Source organism: Salmo trutta, chromosome 14 (assembly GCF_901001165.1).
Source record: "Salmo trutta chromosome 14, fSalTru1.1, whole genome shotgun sequence".
In the NCBI taxonomy this organism is placed as follows: Eukaryota; Metazoa; Chordata; class Actinopteri; order Salmoniformes; family Salmonidae; genus Salmo; species Salmo trutta.
Window position 1 is genome coordinate 64,096,516 of NC_042970.1, and position 16,841 is coordinate 64,113,356.

Here is a 16,841-nt window from a genome sequence, read left to right on the forward strand (position 1 = left end):
CTCCCCTGCGGAACGCCACAACTCATTGGTTTTGCCTGAGACAGTGAACCATTAACCTCTACTACTTGCTCTCTTCCTGATAAATAGGACTTTACCCATCCTAGAGGGATACTGCTTAACCCCAGTGACTCCAGTTTGGAGATTAGGAGACAGTGGTTAACTGTATCAAAGGCCTTCTGTGGGTCAAGCAGTACCAATCCACACAGATTTCCCTCATCGATCTCTTTCCTGATGAAGTCAGTCAAGTAAAGTACACATGAATCAGTGAAGTATGTTTTTCTAAAACCCAACTGAAAATCATACATTAGACCATGTTTGTTAACATATTCATACATTTGCTCATGTACAATTCTCTCCAGGATCTTTGATGTTACACAGAGGATAGATACAGGCCTATAATTCCCAGGGTCAGACTTTATCCCCTTCTTATACAGAGGTATAACTTTAGCTTGTTTCATGTCCCTGGGAAAGTAGACATGCAAAACTACAAATCCCTGCAAGCTCCTGCACGTCATCTCTAGCTGACACCTTTGCTAACAGGTATTGTGTCAATTAAAACTTGCACAAGACGGTTTACAGAACTGTCAATTTAAATATATTCTGCCAATTTACTCATTACTACATTTAACTAACATTAGATAAATGAATCCAGAGATTCTTACCTTTCCTTCAATTCGACAGTCTCGTCCAGATCATGGCATTTGCAGTTCTTCATGATAGTCACATTAACAGCTAATTAACATTTCATTTTGGGGGGGGGGGGGGGGGGGGGTAAATACAGGCAAATATATTTATAAAGGTAACCTTTTCCTAGAGAGATTTACATGGTTATCAAAACATCACGCCAGGGTAAGTCTACAGGAAACACAGACCTTATTTTAAGTGTTTCTAAAATCTCCTATGGGATTTGACCGCTAGGTTTTATGGGTATTATGACTCATACTGTGGTACTCCATTGGCTGTAAGGTTTTATAGAAATGTAATTGCATTGCTGGAGAAGAGCATGTACTGTATGCCATTGATTGTTCTCAACTAGATTGTCTTCAGATATTGAATGGTAATGGATAATCTTAGTCTTGGTAGTTTATGTACACGTCATTGTCTACACTTAACGATGGAAGGAGACCGTGTGATAGTCTATAGCTGATACATTTTCCTGTAAAATTTACAGCGTACCATGAGGAACAGTATATTTGGAAATATATTTAGCTACACGTGTAATTTTTGCAGTCAAACCACTGTACATAAATGCACAAGATTGCTGTGGAAAGTGTCAAAGAAACCAGCACTTTACTGATGTAATGGAATGGAACGCATATGACTCCATTATGACTCCATTTTGTCTCCATCTAATGGTAAGAAATTTACCATCTTCTTCGTGGCCACTTAAAAAGAATAGATGGATAAAATAAGACTATTGTAAGCAAACAATTAATCACTTTAATGCAATTAAAAACAGAGACAAACATGAGAGACAAATATGAAAATAATTGGCTTTACTGAATTTGCTACTACAGATGTTGAAATGGAAAATTTCACTGAATGTTATAAGCAATGTAAATTAGAATTTGAAAACACCCATAATAAATATTTTCATATGTATTATGAATTTCATTGTTTTCTAATAAGTACATATTATTTCATTGTTCATTTTGCAAGTATATAATATGAAAGCAATATCAGTAATTTTCCTTCCCATGCACTTGCAATAAGTCTATTCTTGAGCAGTTTGAAGCTTATGAATTATTCATAAATTATTATAGAATTATTCATATATATATATGTGTGTGTGTGTGTGTAGAAATGAGGAACAAATAAGCCAAACACCTCACTCTTTAGTAACTATATGTATTTGTATGTGATACATTTTTGGAGGAATATATATTAGCACAGATAGCTTGTGATGAGGGGACATTGTCAAGTTGTCTTTAACAAGATGAAACCCCTTATACACAAACAGAATCAATACCTTACCCTTTAAAACACAATCAACAATTTCAAATATCTTGGTTTCACTTAAACACAAGACCCAATCAAACTGAAGGTCAGTAAACCAAACCAGCATGAATTACACCATTAGCACATTAATTAAGAACCATGCTAATTAGACGGAAGGAACGGACAGAGAGGATAACATGCTAAAACACACAAGGACCATGACTATGGCCCTCTGATCTTTGCGCTTTATCTGGCGTTGTGTACGCGAGTCGTTCGAATTTTGTCCAAACCTTTCGAGATCTCTTAAAAAAAGCAAGTGGCAATAATGGCTTAAATCTAGCAAATGAATTCATCTTTGCCTTAAATATCAGCTTGCCTTCATGCCACTAACAGTAGAAATCTGTTAAATCAGGAAAACTAGTGTTTCTATATAGGGAGAAGGCAATTACACCAACTATTCATTTGGCATGGGGCTTTGCAAAGCAAAACAAATCTATCACATGCTTTTCTCAACTTGCTCTCCGATCCTAGCGATGGCTGTATATCCATAAATGGAAAAGATCCAATCAACAATAGAGACTTTATGAGAAGCATGCAGTCACGTCACAGACAATGTGACAACCACAGACACAGATGTCCAAACTAACACCAACAGATATATGTACCCTTCTAGGACATGAGAAGGCCCTAGGTATGGGCTATAGCTACATTAGCTATAACTTGGGCCCAGAGTTTTTCCTTTGTCTGGTCACATGGACAGGCAAAACGCCAGCCCAAAAGCATCACTATTTACAAAACCCAGAGTTGGAAAAATTCCTGTTCACAGAGTCTAAATGACCTCTGCTTGTTCTTATGGGCCAGGCTGGGTCTATCTAGCCTGGTTGCCAGATCAACCAAATCCTCTGCCTTGTCCACTGTAATTCTAAACCAAATGCAGATCTGACAACCAGGCTAGGTTTTATCAAGCCTGTAGTAGCAGTGTCAGGAAGCGCTTTCAGCACATTCTCACGCTGCACCATGCGGAAACCCCCTTCACTTAAAGGCTCTGTGTGAAACACTGTAGCGAAAATGTATTAGATCAAGAAAAATGCGAATGATACCCACTTTTCCTTTGGGGGTATCAAGCATATTGTGGATGCTTTTCTGTTCTATTCATTGCTTCTCTATATCCAGTGGTGTTATTGGATATGACACTCCCTAATGCGGAATGCCTGACACCAGCAAAAGCATCGCATAGGTGTGCCAGTACATGGCCTTCTGAACGGTGTGGTACTGTTCATAGACAGTAGATAACATACATGTTAATTCATGTTGTTTTGTGTATATTACATGTGATTACTGTGTACTACCAAGACCCACACCAAGAGATCATAAGCTCTGATAAAACAGGCTGGAAACAGCTACCCACAGACCATTTAAATGTATCTGTAAATAAACTGGATGATCAAGACATTTAGCCTGGACTGCAGAACAGGAGAAAGAACTCATTCGCCTGGTTCAAATACCGCTTAGTAGTTCTGTTTGTAAGTCATGTTTGCCTATAACACGTAACCATTTGTGAATCAGACATGAATGATCACAATGTCAGATAATTCCTTCTATCCAGCCAATGGAACTCGCTATGGCAGAGTAACCATTAAGGAATAAATCAACTGTAAACTTAAAATCATTTACAGCATGCTGCTGACATCACAACAGCAGTAAAACAACAGTAGTAAGGATGTCATCATGCTTTTGACAATACAATAATATTGTATAATCATTTGTAAATGTTTCTTTAGCTGTATGCAAGTGCTTAGTTTTCATTAGTTACTGATTAACAAATGCTGCCTGTTTAGAGGTTGCTGTAGTTACAAAGTCCAAAATGATATTACCTACACTGCATTATTACTAAAGTCAGTGACTACAACCAAATAATAACCTTTAAGGTACATTTCCAATATAAGTTCCCAACATCAGTATGATTAAGTCATTTATTGACCCAGATGCTGTACATTCTAATTATTTGTGAGGGAGAACAATGTGTGTGTGTGTGTGTGTTGTGTTAACTTCTTAAGACTGCAGCTTACACAGGCTAACAGACGAGCCGCTGGAGAAGAGCCAGAACGCCGGGTACACTGCCTCGGTGAACTGGAACACAAACGTATGGAAAGGGTATGCCCGGTCCTGAACGTTATAGAAAGTGGCCGTTCCCTCTTCGCAATCCAACAGCACGCCGACGCGTGTCGGATTCGGGTTCTGCAGTACAGTCTCACTGCTGGCGTGCCAGGCCGACAGCTTGACGTTGAACCACTCCACGCACCAGGACTGGGCGTTACGCCCCAGCCGGCTAGCCGGACCCTTCCGGTCGATGCTGTTGTAGGCCAGGCCGATGCCGGTGAAGTTGTTGCTGCTCATCTTGACCTCCCAGTAGTGGCGGCCGCGGGAGAAGCCCTTGGAAGTGAGCACCTGGCTGCAGACAGAGAAGCGGGCGGGGCCATCGGGGTAAGGGGTGGGCTCGTCTGACACAGAGGCCATGGTCATGTTCTCTGTGAGGGAGATGCGCTTGTGGGCCGTTTTGGGGTCAAGGGTGAGAACGGTGCCATCTGGTGAGGGAGAGACAGGAGGTAAGATTCTTTCTCACAAACACACCCATGCACACACTTTTCTAAAAGTTCCTTCAGAATGCAGTACTTGTTTTCAAGCTAGTGTTAGGAATACAGGTAGATAAGTGCTTAGACCACAGACAGTCTATTTCCACTACAGACATCCCTCCACTGCTGGCAGCAGCTGCCAGGCCAGGTGCTAGGAGTACCGGCAGGGTTAAGGGTTTTGTAATTGCTCACAGGTGTGAGTGATTGAGTGGCAGTTACTGTAACAATCTTAGAAGCTGATCAAGAGCAGCATCCCAAGCCAATGGGGATTTCCTGCAGTGTGTTTGAATCCTTTTTGTATATTGTTATACTTGTCATCATATGAACATCAATAACCAACATGAGCCGTCTCCCCTAGAGACACTTACAACACCCTGTTGACTTATGTTGAACGCACACTCAGAGGTTACAGACTTGCAGCTCGCCAGAAGATTCCGATGGCGCAGTGTGGATGAAAAGTACAATTTGGAGCACAGTGGCATATCCCATTCCTGCATCGAGGTATGTTTTCTGTCCCATATCTCACGCCGGCTCCACGGCGTCTTAATGTAACTATGATTGAGTTCTGACGCCCAGTGCAAACAAGCGTAACGGTAGGGTCAGTATCTTCTGGCAAACTTCCTAGCTTCCCTAGATCGAGCCGGAGTCGGTTTGCTACGCAGTTTCGTAACACTTGTGAACTTACATTGTAGAAGGTCATTTCGTTTTGCTGCAGACGTGATACTTGGGGGAACACTTGCTTGTCCTGTAAGAAAAATGCCATTAGTTTAGTAGAGTGCATAGGTGACTTTGATAAACCAGAGGGGTATTCCAGAAAGCCAGATTAGTGAGTTGGCGAGATCTGTCAAACTAGAATTTGAGTGAATTTCCGGTTCCAGAAAGAGCGCTCGACCTATAGCCTGATCAACCATAGCAACGAATGCTCGGAAGCAAACCTGCTACCTAAGAGGTTAACTTGATCTTAGCCTGTCCTGGTGAATAAAGACGGGGCTTCTCCGCCAATACGATTGTTGTCCGTCGGCTATGGCCTGTCCCTTTGCGGAAAATCCAATTGACATCAGAGCCTTCGTTGTTTGCCGTGCATTACAAAGGGAACAAATGATTGGACCTTGACTATATCCTTTAAATCATTCAGAAGATTCTCTTTTGGAACGTTATCGTTTTTCCGCACAATCATTCATATCTGGTCAACTTAACTCAACCTGTACATAGTCAACTTACTCAACCTGTACATAGTCAACTTACTCAACCTGTACATAGTCAACTTACTCAACCTGTACATAGTCAACTTACTCAACCTGTACATAGTCAACTTACTCAACCTGTACATAGCCAACTTAACTCAACCTGTACATAGCCAACTTAACTCAACCTGTACATAGCCAACTTAACTCAACCTGTACATAGTCAACTTAACTCAACCTGTACATAGTCAACTTAACTCAACCTGTACATAGTCAACTTACTCAACCTGTACATAGTCAACTTACTCAACCTGTACATAGTCAACTTACTCAACCTGTACATAGTCAACTTACTCAACCTGTACATAGTCAACTTACTCAACCTGTACATAGTCAACTTACTCAACCTGTACATAGTCAACTTACTCAACCTGTACATAGCCAACTTACTCAACCTGTACATAGCCAACTTACTCAACCTGTACATAGTCAACTTAACTCAACCTGTACATAGTCAACTTACTCAACCTGTACATAGCCAACTTACTCAACCTGTACATAGCCAACTTACTCAACCTGTACATAGTCAACTTACTCAACCTGTACATAGTCAACTTACTCAACCTGTACATAGTCAACTTACTCAACCTGTACATAGTCAACTTACTCAACCTGTACATAGTCAACTTACTCAACCTGTACATAGTCAACTTACTCAACCTGTACATAGCCAACTTACTCAACCTGTACATAGCCAACTTACTCAACCTGTACATAGTCAACTTACTCAACCTGTACATAGCCAACTTACTCAACCTGTACATAGCCGATGTAATCCAACGTGGTTTTGCCTTTACTGCTATAGGTCCTACAAACTCTGCATTACTTGGCAATTTTTTGGCCACTGGAAGTTTCCTGTACAATGAGGGCGACGCTGAACGATTTGGCAAAGCAACTGTGCATAGAGCCGTAAGAAGTCTGCCTTGCATTAGAGATTTCTTTTTTGTCTTTGTTGCATTCCCTGCCCATCAAGCTGTATAATCAAGGAGGTCTTTTACAGATTTGCAGGTACAGTAGCAAAGCATCTCAGCCTAATCTCAAATGTAATAAACCTAAGCAACATGATAAATGATAAATAGCCTAATTAAAATAGCTCCGATTTTGCAAACATCATTGGCGTTACGACTTAGAACACATTGTTGTCATGAAAAGCACTCAAATTATTATTCATCCTACATAGGCTATGGAATGGGCCTACCATCGCAATTGTGACATAGGCTACTACAACTCACTTAGGCCATAACCGTGACACAAATATCACCAGCGTTGCAATAACAGTGCTCTCTGAAGTGAAAGCATCATTACTAATCACCCATGTGTGTAAGCCAGGCCTATTAGGATATTGGAATTGTGCCACTTGACTTAAGCATTTACTCGGTCTGCAATTATCTGCCCGGCACCCTCTCTGGCTTTTGCACCCGCGCCTCTATAACATTTTTGGTAAATATGTGAACATATTCATTGTATGTTACAATAGTTTGTCGTTCTGGACATGTGGAAATATCGGGCTATGTCTTGACTCCATAGATGTAGTTTATTTCGGTCATCGACATGAGGCCCTTTTTGAACGTTGCGCGCACGCCCCAGTTGTCAAAAACAACCAATCAGCAATTCGCTTAGCATAATTACTTAAACGAGAAGCAGACGTGCTGGAACCAAGAAATCAGACTCCCTCATCTGGTTAAGAGAAGCTGGATATGTTCAGGGAATCCTAAATATGTTTAACCATCTTGCTAGAATTACCCCCCAGTTGTGGTAATGGTATTCAGCTGCATGAGCAGAGAATATAATTTTAAGCAACATTTACCTGGGTCCTCCCTGTTCCTGGGTCTGGGTTCTGTTGATTGTCCTCTGGGGTGGTCCCTTGGTGTGTGTGGAACAGGAGTGGCGGACTCTCTGGGAGCATTAGGTGGCTTTTGGGAATTTTCTGATGGAAGACAAACAATTTAATTTACAATATATTTTCATATCCAATGATGGAAGGCAGTTCTTTTACACAATATTGTATGAGTCAGCTGCTGCCTAAATGTAATGAAACAGGCAAGGAGCAGGCCTCGAACCTTCTAGACCGAAGTCCAGCGCGCTATCGACTGTGCCCCAAAAGCATGCTCGAGCGGCAGTCGATATCTGCGCTTATAAACCCAGGGTTGTTACACTATGTAGGTTAAAGGGATAGTTTGACTTTTTGACAATTAAGCCCCTTTTATTTTACTTACCCAGAATCCAATGAACTCATTGATACCATTTGTGTCTCTGCGTACAGTTTGAAGGAAGTTGAAGGTAGTTTGATGTGATTGCTAACTAGTAGTAGTGCAATGACTGGAAGTCTATGAGAGCATCTAGCCAAAATTGGCTTATTTGAAATATCCCTTTAAGCGCTCTCTCCAACAGACTGAACCGCCATAAGCCTGTTAAACTAGATCATAAACAAATAACATTTTAACTTGTGATGTTACTTGACACATGCCATGCACAGCACACCTGTTATCTGAGCGTGGCAGTTATTGAAGTAAACACACAGAAAAACACTGAAAAATCAGTTCTCACTGTCAGCCTTATGTTCTTTCCATTCCTTGTGATCTCGTTTCTTGTCTGACTCTGAAAGGGAGAAATGGTTGAGACTTGTAGGATCAAAAAAGTAACTGAGGGTCATAGTTGACCCTTTAGAGGTGTAAATAGAGTGGTAAAATTGGCAGTAAGTCTTTACTGACAATATAACAATCTGCTATCTGGTTTTTGAACCATTCATGTCACAGATGTTTCTGACTGATGAGAACAACACTCCTCTCCTCTTTTGACCTCACCCTCTCACCTTCCCCCCCTACTCACAAGGCATGCAATACGCTTGACCTCATCTTTACTAGATGCTGTTCTTCCACTAATCTCATTGCAACTCCCCTCCAAATCTCCGACCACTACCTTGTATCCTTTTCCCTCTCGCTCTCAACGACCCATCTTGTAATAGCCTACTTCTCTCTCGGTCTCAACGACCCATCTTGTAATAGCCTACTTCTCTCTCGGTCACAACGACCCATCTTGTAATATCCTACTTCTCTCTCGGTCACAACGACCCATCTTGTAATAGCCTACTTCTCTCTCGGTCACAACGACCCATCTTGTAATAGCCTACTTCTCTCTCGGTCACAACGACCCATCTTGTAATAGCCTACTTCTCTCTCGGTCTCAACGACCCATCTTGTAATAGCCTACTTCTCTCTCGGTCACAACGACCCATCTTGTAATAGCCTACTTCTCTCTCGGTCACAACGACCCATCTTGTAATAGCCTACTTCTCTCTCGGTCACAACGACCCATCTTGTAATAGCCTACTTCTCTCTCGGTTTGAATCTTGTGGAGGCTTCTTCTGGTTTGCCCTGAGGGGAGCTCCTGGGCTGTGGGATCTAGGCATTCTCGGATGACCTTGTGGTGGCATGCCTCCTGAAACAAAGACCAGATGAAACTTAGTGTCACACTGTATCAAAGTAAATACAGTGCCCAAGGTTGTGATTAGGCTATGAGTGACCACCACAACAAGTCTATTACTTATTTCACAAATTATTATGGCTGTACAATTTAGCCATACAAAAAGCCATATGTTTCTGGAAAGTTACAACCGTTACTGTATGCAAGCAGGAGTTATGTAGTTCTAAAGAAGAGGGCATAATGGCACTCACCCATTTCATAGAAGTTTGGCAGCAGAGGAGGAGCAAACCTCTCAGCTGTTGGGAAGAAATCACATTTTATTGGTAATTTACACATATTTAGCATATGTTATTGCGGGTGTAGCGAAAGGCTTATTTTCTGAGCTCCAACAGTGCAGTTATAACAATACAATAAAAAGGAATTAAGAAATGAGCGATGTCAGAGTCCGGAATATAAATGAATACACTGTGTACAAAACATGAAGAACACCTTCCTAATATTGAGTTGCACTCCCCCTTTGCCCTCATAACAGCCTCAATTCGTCAGGGCACGGACTCTACAATAGGGATGGGCATTTGACATTTTTCGACTCTTAAAAGTACTCGCATAATTTGAGGGCTCTAATGAAAAAAATTATAATCATTAAAACACACTGGACAATGTGTGCACTTATCTATATGCCAACAGTGCGCAACCATGAATAGTTTATCATAACCATGAGATGCATTCTAATTCCTAGATTGCTATTTGAGAATCATTAACTGAAACTATGGGCTATGTTAAGGCGCCTAGACAAACTTGGCTACTCTGACCAAGCGAGTGTGCTCGCATACTCCCGCATACTTTGCTTGAAAAACGAGAAAAGGGCGTCAATAGTACGGTTTGTCCATTGAGACGCCTCAGCCTGTATACACTTCCTCAAAATAGTCCGAATTAATCTACGATAACTCAAGACGTTTTTGCCGACGATTTGAGTAATTTTACATCTATTTTACATGTAACTAACGTGCATGAACGAGTCATCTCTCGTTGAATGACAAAGACTTTATTGAAGAATCCATATTGTTAACCAATCACAGACGAAAGGGCGGGACTTCGGCTCCGAATTTCGGCTTGTCTCCAGAACAATTTTTGTGTAACCGAACAGCCGAAAAAAAAACTCACCAAAACTAACAACAACGTCAATAATATGCACGAACTCTACCGAAGTGTTTCGGTTGGGAAGCATGCAGACGCTTTTACCTGCTCCGCTCTGGTGAAGTCACAGCTGCGCTATACAGTGGCAAAATATGTAATGCGAGATTTCTGCTGCTTGTCCAGCTCCGAGAACGTTTATTTGTGCTTGATAAGCATATGATTTGTCATGGAGCTAGTTGTAGCTTCTGCTCGGCGTCAGACACGTTTTGTGCTTCAGTTGCACTTCTCCACTCAGATGAGAATTCACGAACTGGCATTCTAAAATGAACTAGAAGCAAAACATTAGATTAGGAAATGTAGCTGGTTACATTGTATGATAAACATTAGACAGTTTGAGCTCTCCAAACAACCTGTACACTACGAGAATGAGAACGCTATGCCGTATTAATACATTGAATAAACGGAAATGACCATAACCAAACATTCTAGATTAATGGGGAAATGGCAATGATTAACAGTAGCCAACATTTACTACTTTTGATATATAGCAGGGATTTCATAAAGATTGACAAACAATTCACACCTTGAAATCAATGAATATGTATGAATTGGCGGGAGAGTGCGCATTATTTTTATTTATTTAACTAGGCGTTCTAGGAACAGTGGGTTTAACTGCCTTGTTCATGGGCAGACCGACATATTTTTACCTTGTCAGCTCTAGGACGCGATGTTGCAACCCTTCGGTTACAAGTCCAAGGCTCTAACCACTAGGCTGCCTGCCGCCACGGAGAAAGACGTGCCTGGTACTTTGTAGCACAGTATTTAAAAAAATAATAATAACAATAATAAAAAAGACATCTATGGTTAGAGCTAGACTTGACGTCATGCCCATCCCCACTCTACAAAGTGTGAAGTGTTCCACAGGGATGCTGGCCCATGTTGACGCCGATGCTTCCCATAGTTGTTGTTTCAAGTTGGCTGTATGTCCTTTGGGTGGTGGACCATCCTTGATACACATGGGAAACTGCTGCCTGTGAAAAACCCAGCAGCATTGCAGTTCTTGACACAAAAATTGGTGCACCTGGCACCTACTACCAAAGGAACATAAATATTTTGTCTTGCCCATTCACCCTCTGAATGGCACACATACACAATTCACGCCTCAATTGTCTCAAGGCTTCAACATTCTTTTTTACATGTCTCCTCTTCATCTACACTGATTGAAGTGGATTTAACAAGTGACATCAATAAGGGATCATAGCTTTCATCTGGATTCACCTTGTCAGTCCATGTCATGGAAAAACCAGGTTCTTAATTGTTTGTACCCTATATATGATGGCGTGTATACACAATATGAATAGAAATTGTATTTAAAGCCGTAGTTAAATAGGATAGGCCTTTATAGTATATACGTGGGTAAAACGGTATGTAATCATTATTAAAGTGACAGGTGTTCAATGACTGTAAATTGGGCAGCAGTCTCTAAGGTGCAGGGTTGAGTACTGGGTGGTAGCCGTGTAGTAACAGTGACTAAAGTTCAGGGCAGGGTACTGGGCGGAGGCCGGCTAGTGGTGACTATTTCACTTAGAATACCTGAGTATAATGCTTGGAATCTGGAAAGCAAACGCCTCCAACCACCAGATTGGTAACCAATTTGAGGGATAAGATGTTGGATTGTGAATTATTGATTGATTGATTGGACTCATTGTTTGATCCCTTATTGCTCTCCAATATAAAAATCACCATTGTCGAACATGTCCATGCAAAGTTTTGGAATTAAATATCACAAGGCATCATACAAATGCCGCCCATAAGCATGTTTTATACACACACACACACACACCTGGTTTGAGTATCTGCAGTCTGGCCTCTACAGGCTGTTTCAGTACATGTGTGAGATGCTCCCTCAGGACTGCAGAGTAGGCATGCCAGGCTGCCACGGCCTTAGAGTCCAGGTTCACCTTCGGGGTATAGGGGTCAAGGGCCGCCACTGCCGGCATGTCAACTGAGGCCTGTCCCAAAGGAAAGGTAAAAACCAACAATAAGATGCATTATAGTCAATATCGTAATTTCAAGACTGTTAGCCCACTGAGCTAAGGTCGGGAGCTGACGCAAGTCTTCTGATTTCAGTTAAGGTTGCTCATCACCTGAGTGAGAGCAGTTCACCGACGCCAACCCGCTACACTGGACTCACCTGTAGGAAAGCCATGGTCTGAGTCTGACTGAGCAGGCTGTTGACGCCATCTTTTGCTGCGCTAAGCTTCGCAATGTTCTGGTTGAACTTCTTTATGAGGTTCTGGAGTTTGGTCTGACCGCTCTCCTGCTCGCGGTCCACGGTGTTCAGAGCCTCACGCTCGTCACGGTCCAGCAGCTCCCGGATTTGGCGGTAGTCATCCTCTAGTGCTCTCTTCCTGCTGGCTGCAGAGTCCTGGAGGAGGTGGGACACAAAGTATATGTGGAGTTCTCAAAATGATATCTCTCATAGCATCTCACACCGCTCTTACTGTAGGTGTTCAATACTTAGTTTTTCCAGGTGCTCAAAGCTTTCAAACTGCTTTATATACTGAATACAGTGGTTAAGACAATTTCTTGAGTCCTTTGTTTAAAAAGTGATCGCTCACCTTCAACTTGCTCTGCTGGTCACTCATCTGAGAGATGACCATCTGGTTCTTGTCAATCTTTCCATCCAGTAGACTCAACTTGCCCCTCAAATCAGACTGGATGAGACATGAATGAATATTATCTTCAACCAAATAAATAAAACATTTGTAACTCTTAAGATGGGATAATTCGTTTTCTTTTAGGATTAGTGATTTGATCAATCACATGACTTCTGTAGCAAAATAGGGTAAACAGTCAATAGTGAGGCTTGAACCAGTGACCTTACACCTGTAGCCTAGCGGTTAAGAGCGTTGGGCCAGTAACCGAAAGGTGGTTTGAATCCCGAGCCGGAAGGGAGGAAAAATCTACCGTTCTGCCCTTGAGCAAGACAGTTAACCCCTAACAACTGCTTCCTGGGTGCTGATGACATGGACATCGATCAAGGCAGCTACCCGCACCTCTCCGATTGAGAGGGGTTGGGTTAAATGCGGAAGATACATTTTGGTTGAACGCATTCAGTTGTGCAAGCAACTTACTAGGTATCCCCACAGAACAGTATGCTAGATATTTTACCAGATGTATAAATGTGAAGTATCTGGTTAGTTTCCACTCACTACCAAATATGATGATGAGAGGAAGCCCAGGGGTAGAAGGATTTTGGCCAACATTCACTTATCCATTTACAAAACTAGAATCTGTAAGAGTGGACTGGGTTTTGTAGACTAACTTTTGCCACAGTTTCTTAAAAACTGCATTGTTTAGGAGTGCAAGGGTGAATTGAGTTATTGTATACACACACACACTTCAGAGTAGGCGTTCCATAACGGAAATATGCAAATAAATGCTAGAACGAGCCAATAGGATCTCACTAGCTCGTGCTTGGCTCTGCCCACCTCCTTGCTTGGTCTGCCCACTATGATTAATTTGCTCCGACAGGCTCTGGTCTATCCCCTTTCCCTCATAAAAAGGTCCAGACCTCAAGACAGAGATTGTAATGCACCACATGGGTGCAATGGGCTGGCACAACACTACTGTATGCCTGACTGTGGATGGGGTGTATTAAAATGTATTGTAAACTTACCTCTTGCAGTGCCCGTTGTTCATCAGGGTTGGAGAAGGTACAGCCTTTATGCACCTGCTGCAGACAGACACCACAGATACAGCGGCCATGTTGGACACAGTAGAACTCCATGAGCTTGTGGTGGTCGGGGCAGATACGGTCTCGCAGGTCGCCCAGAGGCTCATTCAGCTGATGCGCGCCAAACACTGGGTTCTCATGATGAGGCCTCACGTGCTCAAGGCAGAACGACGCCATACAGGTGAGGCAGGTCTTGAATGCTTTGGCTTCCATACAGGTGTCACACAAGATAACCATCTCTTTGGGCTCCACCTTGACCGCATCCCACTTAATTAAGTCGCCCATCTCACTGGGGAGGTCGCTTTTATTCGACTTCATTTTGAACGTTTCCACAACTGTGCTGAGGACGGTGTTCTTCTTCAGCACTGGTTTGGTGGTGAAGTGGGTCCGGCATTGCGGACAGCTGTAGTTGTCTTTCCATGTTTCTAGGAGACACTCTTGGCAAAAGTTGTGTCCACATGGAATTGTCACCGGACAGTTGAAAGCACATAGGCAGATGCTACAGCTCAGTTCGTCTTCGAGACTCATGAGGGAAAACATATCGTCGGCCATGATGGAACTACAACTGTCTGCTGCTGTGTTGTCTGTAAGTATTCTGTTTGAACTACTATTCTGACAACAGCAGAAATGATGAAGTCACCTTTGTATGGAAACCTTCAAAATAAAAGCCCACATTTCAAAACATTGCGATTTTGATAACTCATTCTAAAGATATTAAATTGTAATCAATTGCTATTTACATGGTGCTTATATGCAATGTCTTTTTTGTTTTGTAAAAAAAGTGTAAAAAATGAAGACCTAAGACCACTTGGTATAGCTATTGGTATGCTCACAATACTGGGGTAGCTCCACCAATTAGATGCCTTAGTAGTGCAACTTTGTGGGAAAAAGTTTATTTAGCTGAACTTCAACATGTCAAAACGCACATGTTCAACTTAATTTAAAAAAATAGTTTTCCCAATCCCTTAAATATTTTTTGGGGGTGACAAATAAGTAGCAGAGTTGACCGTAAATAAAGTAGCAGGGTTGACATGTTATTCTTGACCCGCTCAGTTTCCCGCCACAAAGCACCAGAAAAAGGCCAAAAAGAGTAGAACCAGCTCGCCTGCTTTTACACTGATTTGACTATTAATATCCAATTAAAACTTCCAGGAATAGCTTCACCATATTAAAATGAGAGTTTAGTTAACGTAATAGGGTTGACCTTAAAATCTTGGACAGGTGTTTAATTCCTTAAATTAGTCTCTCATCACATTATTTAATCTTCAGAAATTACTGTCAGTGTAACAGTATTGTTTCCACCCCTGTCCAATCGCTCCATAAAAGCTGCGGCCCTTGCAGAGCAAGGGAAACAACTACTTCCAAGGGAAACAACTACTTCAAGGTCTGAGGGAGTGAGGTCACTGATATGAAACAATACTAGCGAGCACGACTAACTACCTAGCCATTTCACACAGGTTACAAAAGCAACAACATAACTTGGGCTTTACAACGATTGTGAAAACTTGGAACATCAGCACAATTTTTTTTTTCTCTATAAACCAGTATGTAATTCATATAGGGTAGGCCGTCACTGTAAATAAGAATTTGTCCTTAACTGACTTGCCTAGTTAAATAAAAAGTAAAAAAAAATTTTTGTAAGAATTTTTTTTAACAATTGCATTTTGGCCAATGGAATGGGTGGAGTAAAAGGCCAGCAACACTCTGTATTAACATAACAGTATTTGTGTAAACTTTCAAATGAAATGCTGGTATAAATAATAAAATATAAAAAATGGGTTATTTGTCCACGGTGGTTGCAATGCTTTGAAAAACAGTTGTACGTAACTAGTGTTGAACAAAAGGATAGTCAAAGCTTTCCATGTCTTTGCAGGTAGACTCTTATTTTGAAAAAATCCTGCTGCTAGTACAACGTAATCGTCACCCTGGCGAAACAAAATGTATCAGGAAAACGAAACGTATTGATAATCTTTGCTTCCGTGGTGCAGCTACGGAATATTTGGGTTTTGAAGATACTATCTTTGCGCAAAGTCATGATCTACTTTATTTTCAATCTAACTTTACCGTTTCCCCTTTTGAATAGAGAAAGTATTACATTATTTGCTTGAACGAACAATTAGGCGTTCATGATTTTAGTGTTTTTAAAATAAAATGTACCTGAACACGTATGCTATTTTAAGTAAAGTAGTCAACGGAATCAAACTTACCAGGCTTTAAAGTGTACTGACAACCGTACTAGTCTACGTATATCCCCTGATTTGTCCGAGTTCTGCGGAGCCTTCCTATGGAATCTTCTTCGCTGGGGTTTATCGGCAGTTGGCATCCAACGTTATGTATGGTGCATTACCGCCGCCTACTGTACTGGAGTGTGGACCAGAGACTGGGAGAAACAAAATCCTACCTGTCAGCCCGTTTCTCTTAAAAAAGACAACAAAAATGTAGACTGTATATAATGACGTTCTACTTAGTATACTCTTTAAACTAATTTCCTGTATCCACTTCTCCCTCATACTGGATCTCAGACTCTTCCCTGCTCATACTGCCTACACTATGTCAATACAAGCTCCACTGTCTCTGTTTCCTGGCAATAATCATACTTTCCTGTTGGATGCTTTCCCATAAAGTCTTATTTAACCGTCTGTGTCCCACCCTTAATCTTGTAAAAATAGCCCCCTCTCTTCTGTCTCTTCCTGCCGTCCTCTCCTTCCCGACATTCCTCTGTACTTA

General features: G+C 41.6%; 1 protein-coding gene across 4 annotated transcripts; it reads right to left on the bottom strand.

Moving 5' to 3' along the window:
• Positions 1–1,417: 1,417 nt before the first annotated feature.
• LOC115208610 (E3 ubiquitin/ISG15 ligase TRIM25) lies at positions 1,418–16,426 on the bottom strand. Of its 4 annotated transcripts, none has more exons than XM_029776807.1 (11): positions 16,322–16,426; positions 14,058–14,768; positions 12,997–13,092; positions 12,570–12,803; positions 12,219–12,387; positions 9,490–9,534; positions 9,146–9,250; positions 8,363–8,413; positions 7,623–7,742; positions 5,257–5,316; positions 1,418–4,523 (listed from the first exon to the last, which is right to left on the bottom strand). In XM_029776807.1, the coding sequence occupies exons 2-11, from the start codon at positions 14,664–14,666 to the stop codon at positions 3,991–3,993; spliced, it is 2,022 nt and encodes a 673-aa protein (XP_029632667.1). In that variant the 5' UTR covers positions 14,667–14,768; positions 16,322–16,426; the 3' UTR covers positions 1,418–3,990. The 4 variants fall into 4 exon arrangements, with proteins under 4 accessions (XP_029632667.1, XP_029632666.1, XP_029632669.1 ...); XM_029776806.1 differs by having other exon boundaries at positions 9,146–9,253; positions 16,322–16,425; XM_029776809.1 differs by lacking the exon at positions 8,363–8,413 and having other exon boundaries at positions 16,322–16,425.
• Between the last annotated feature and the right edge of the window lie 415 nt (positions 16,427–16,841).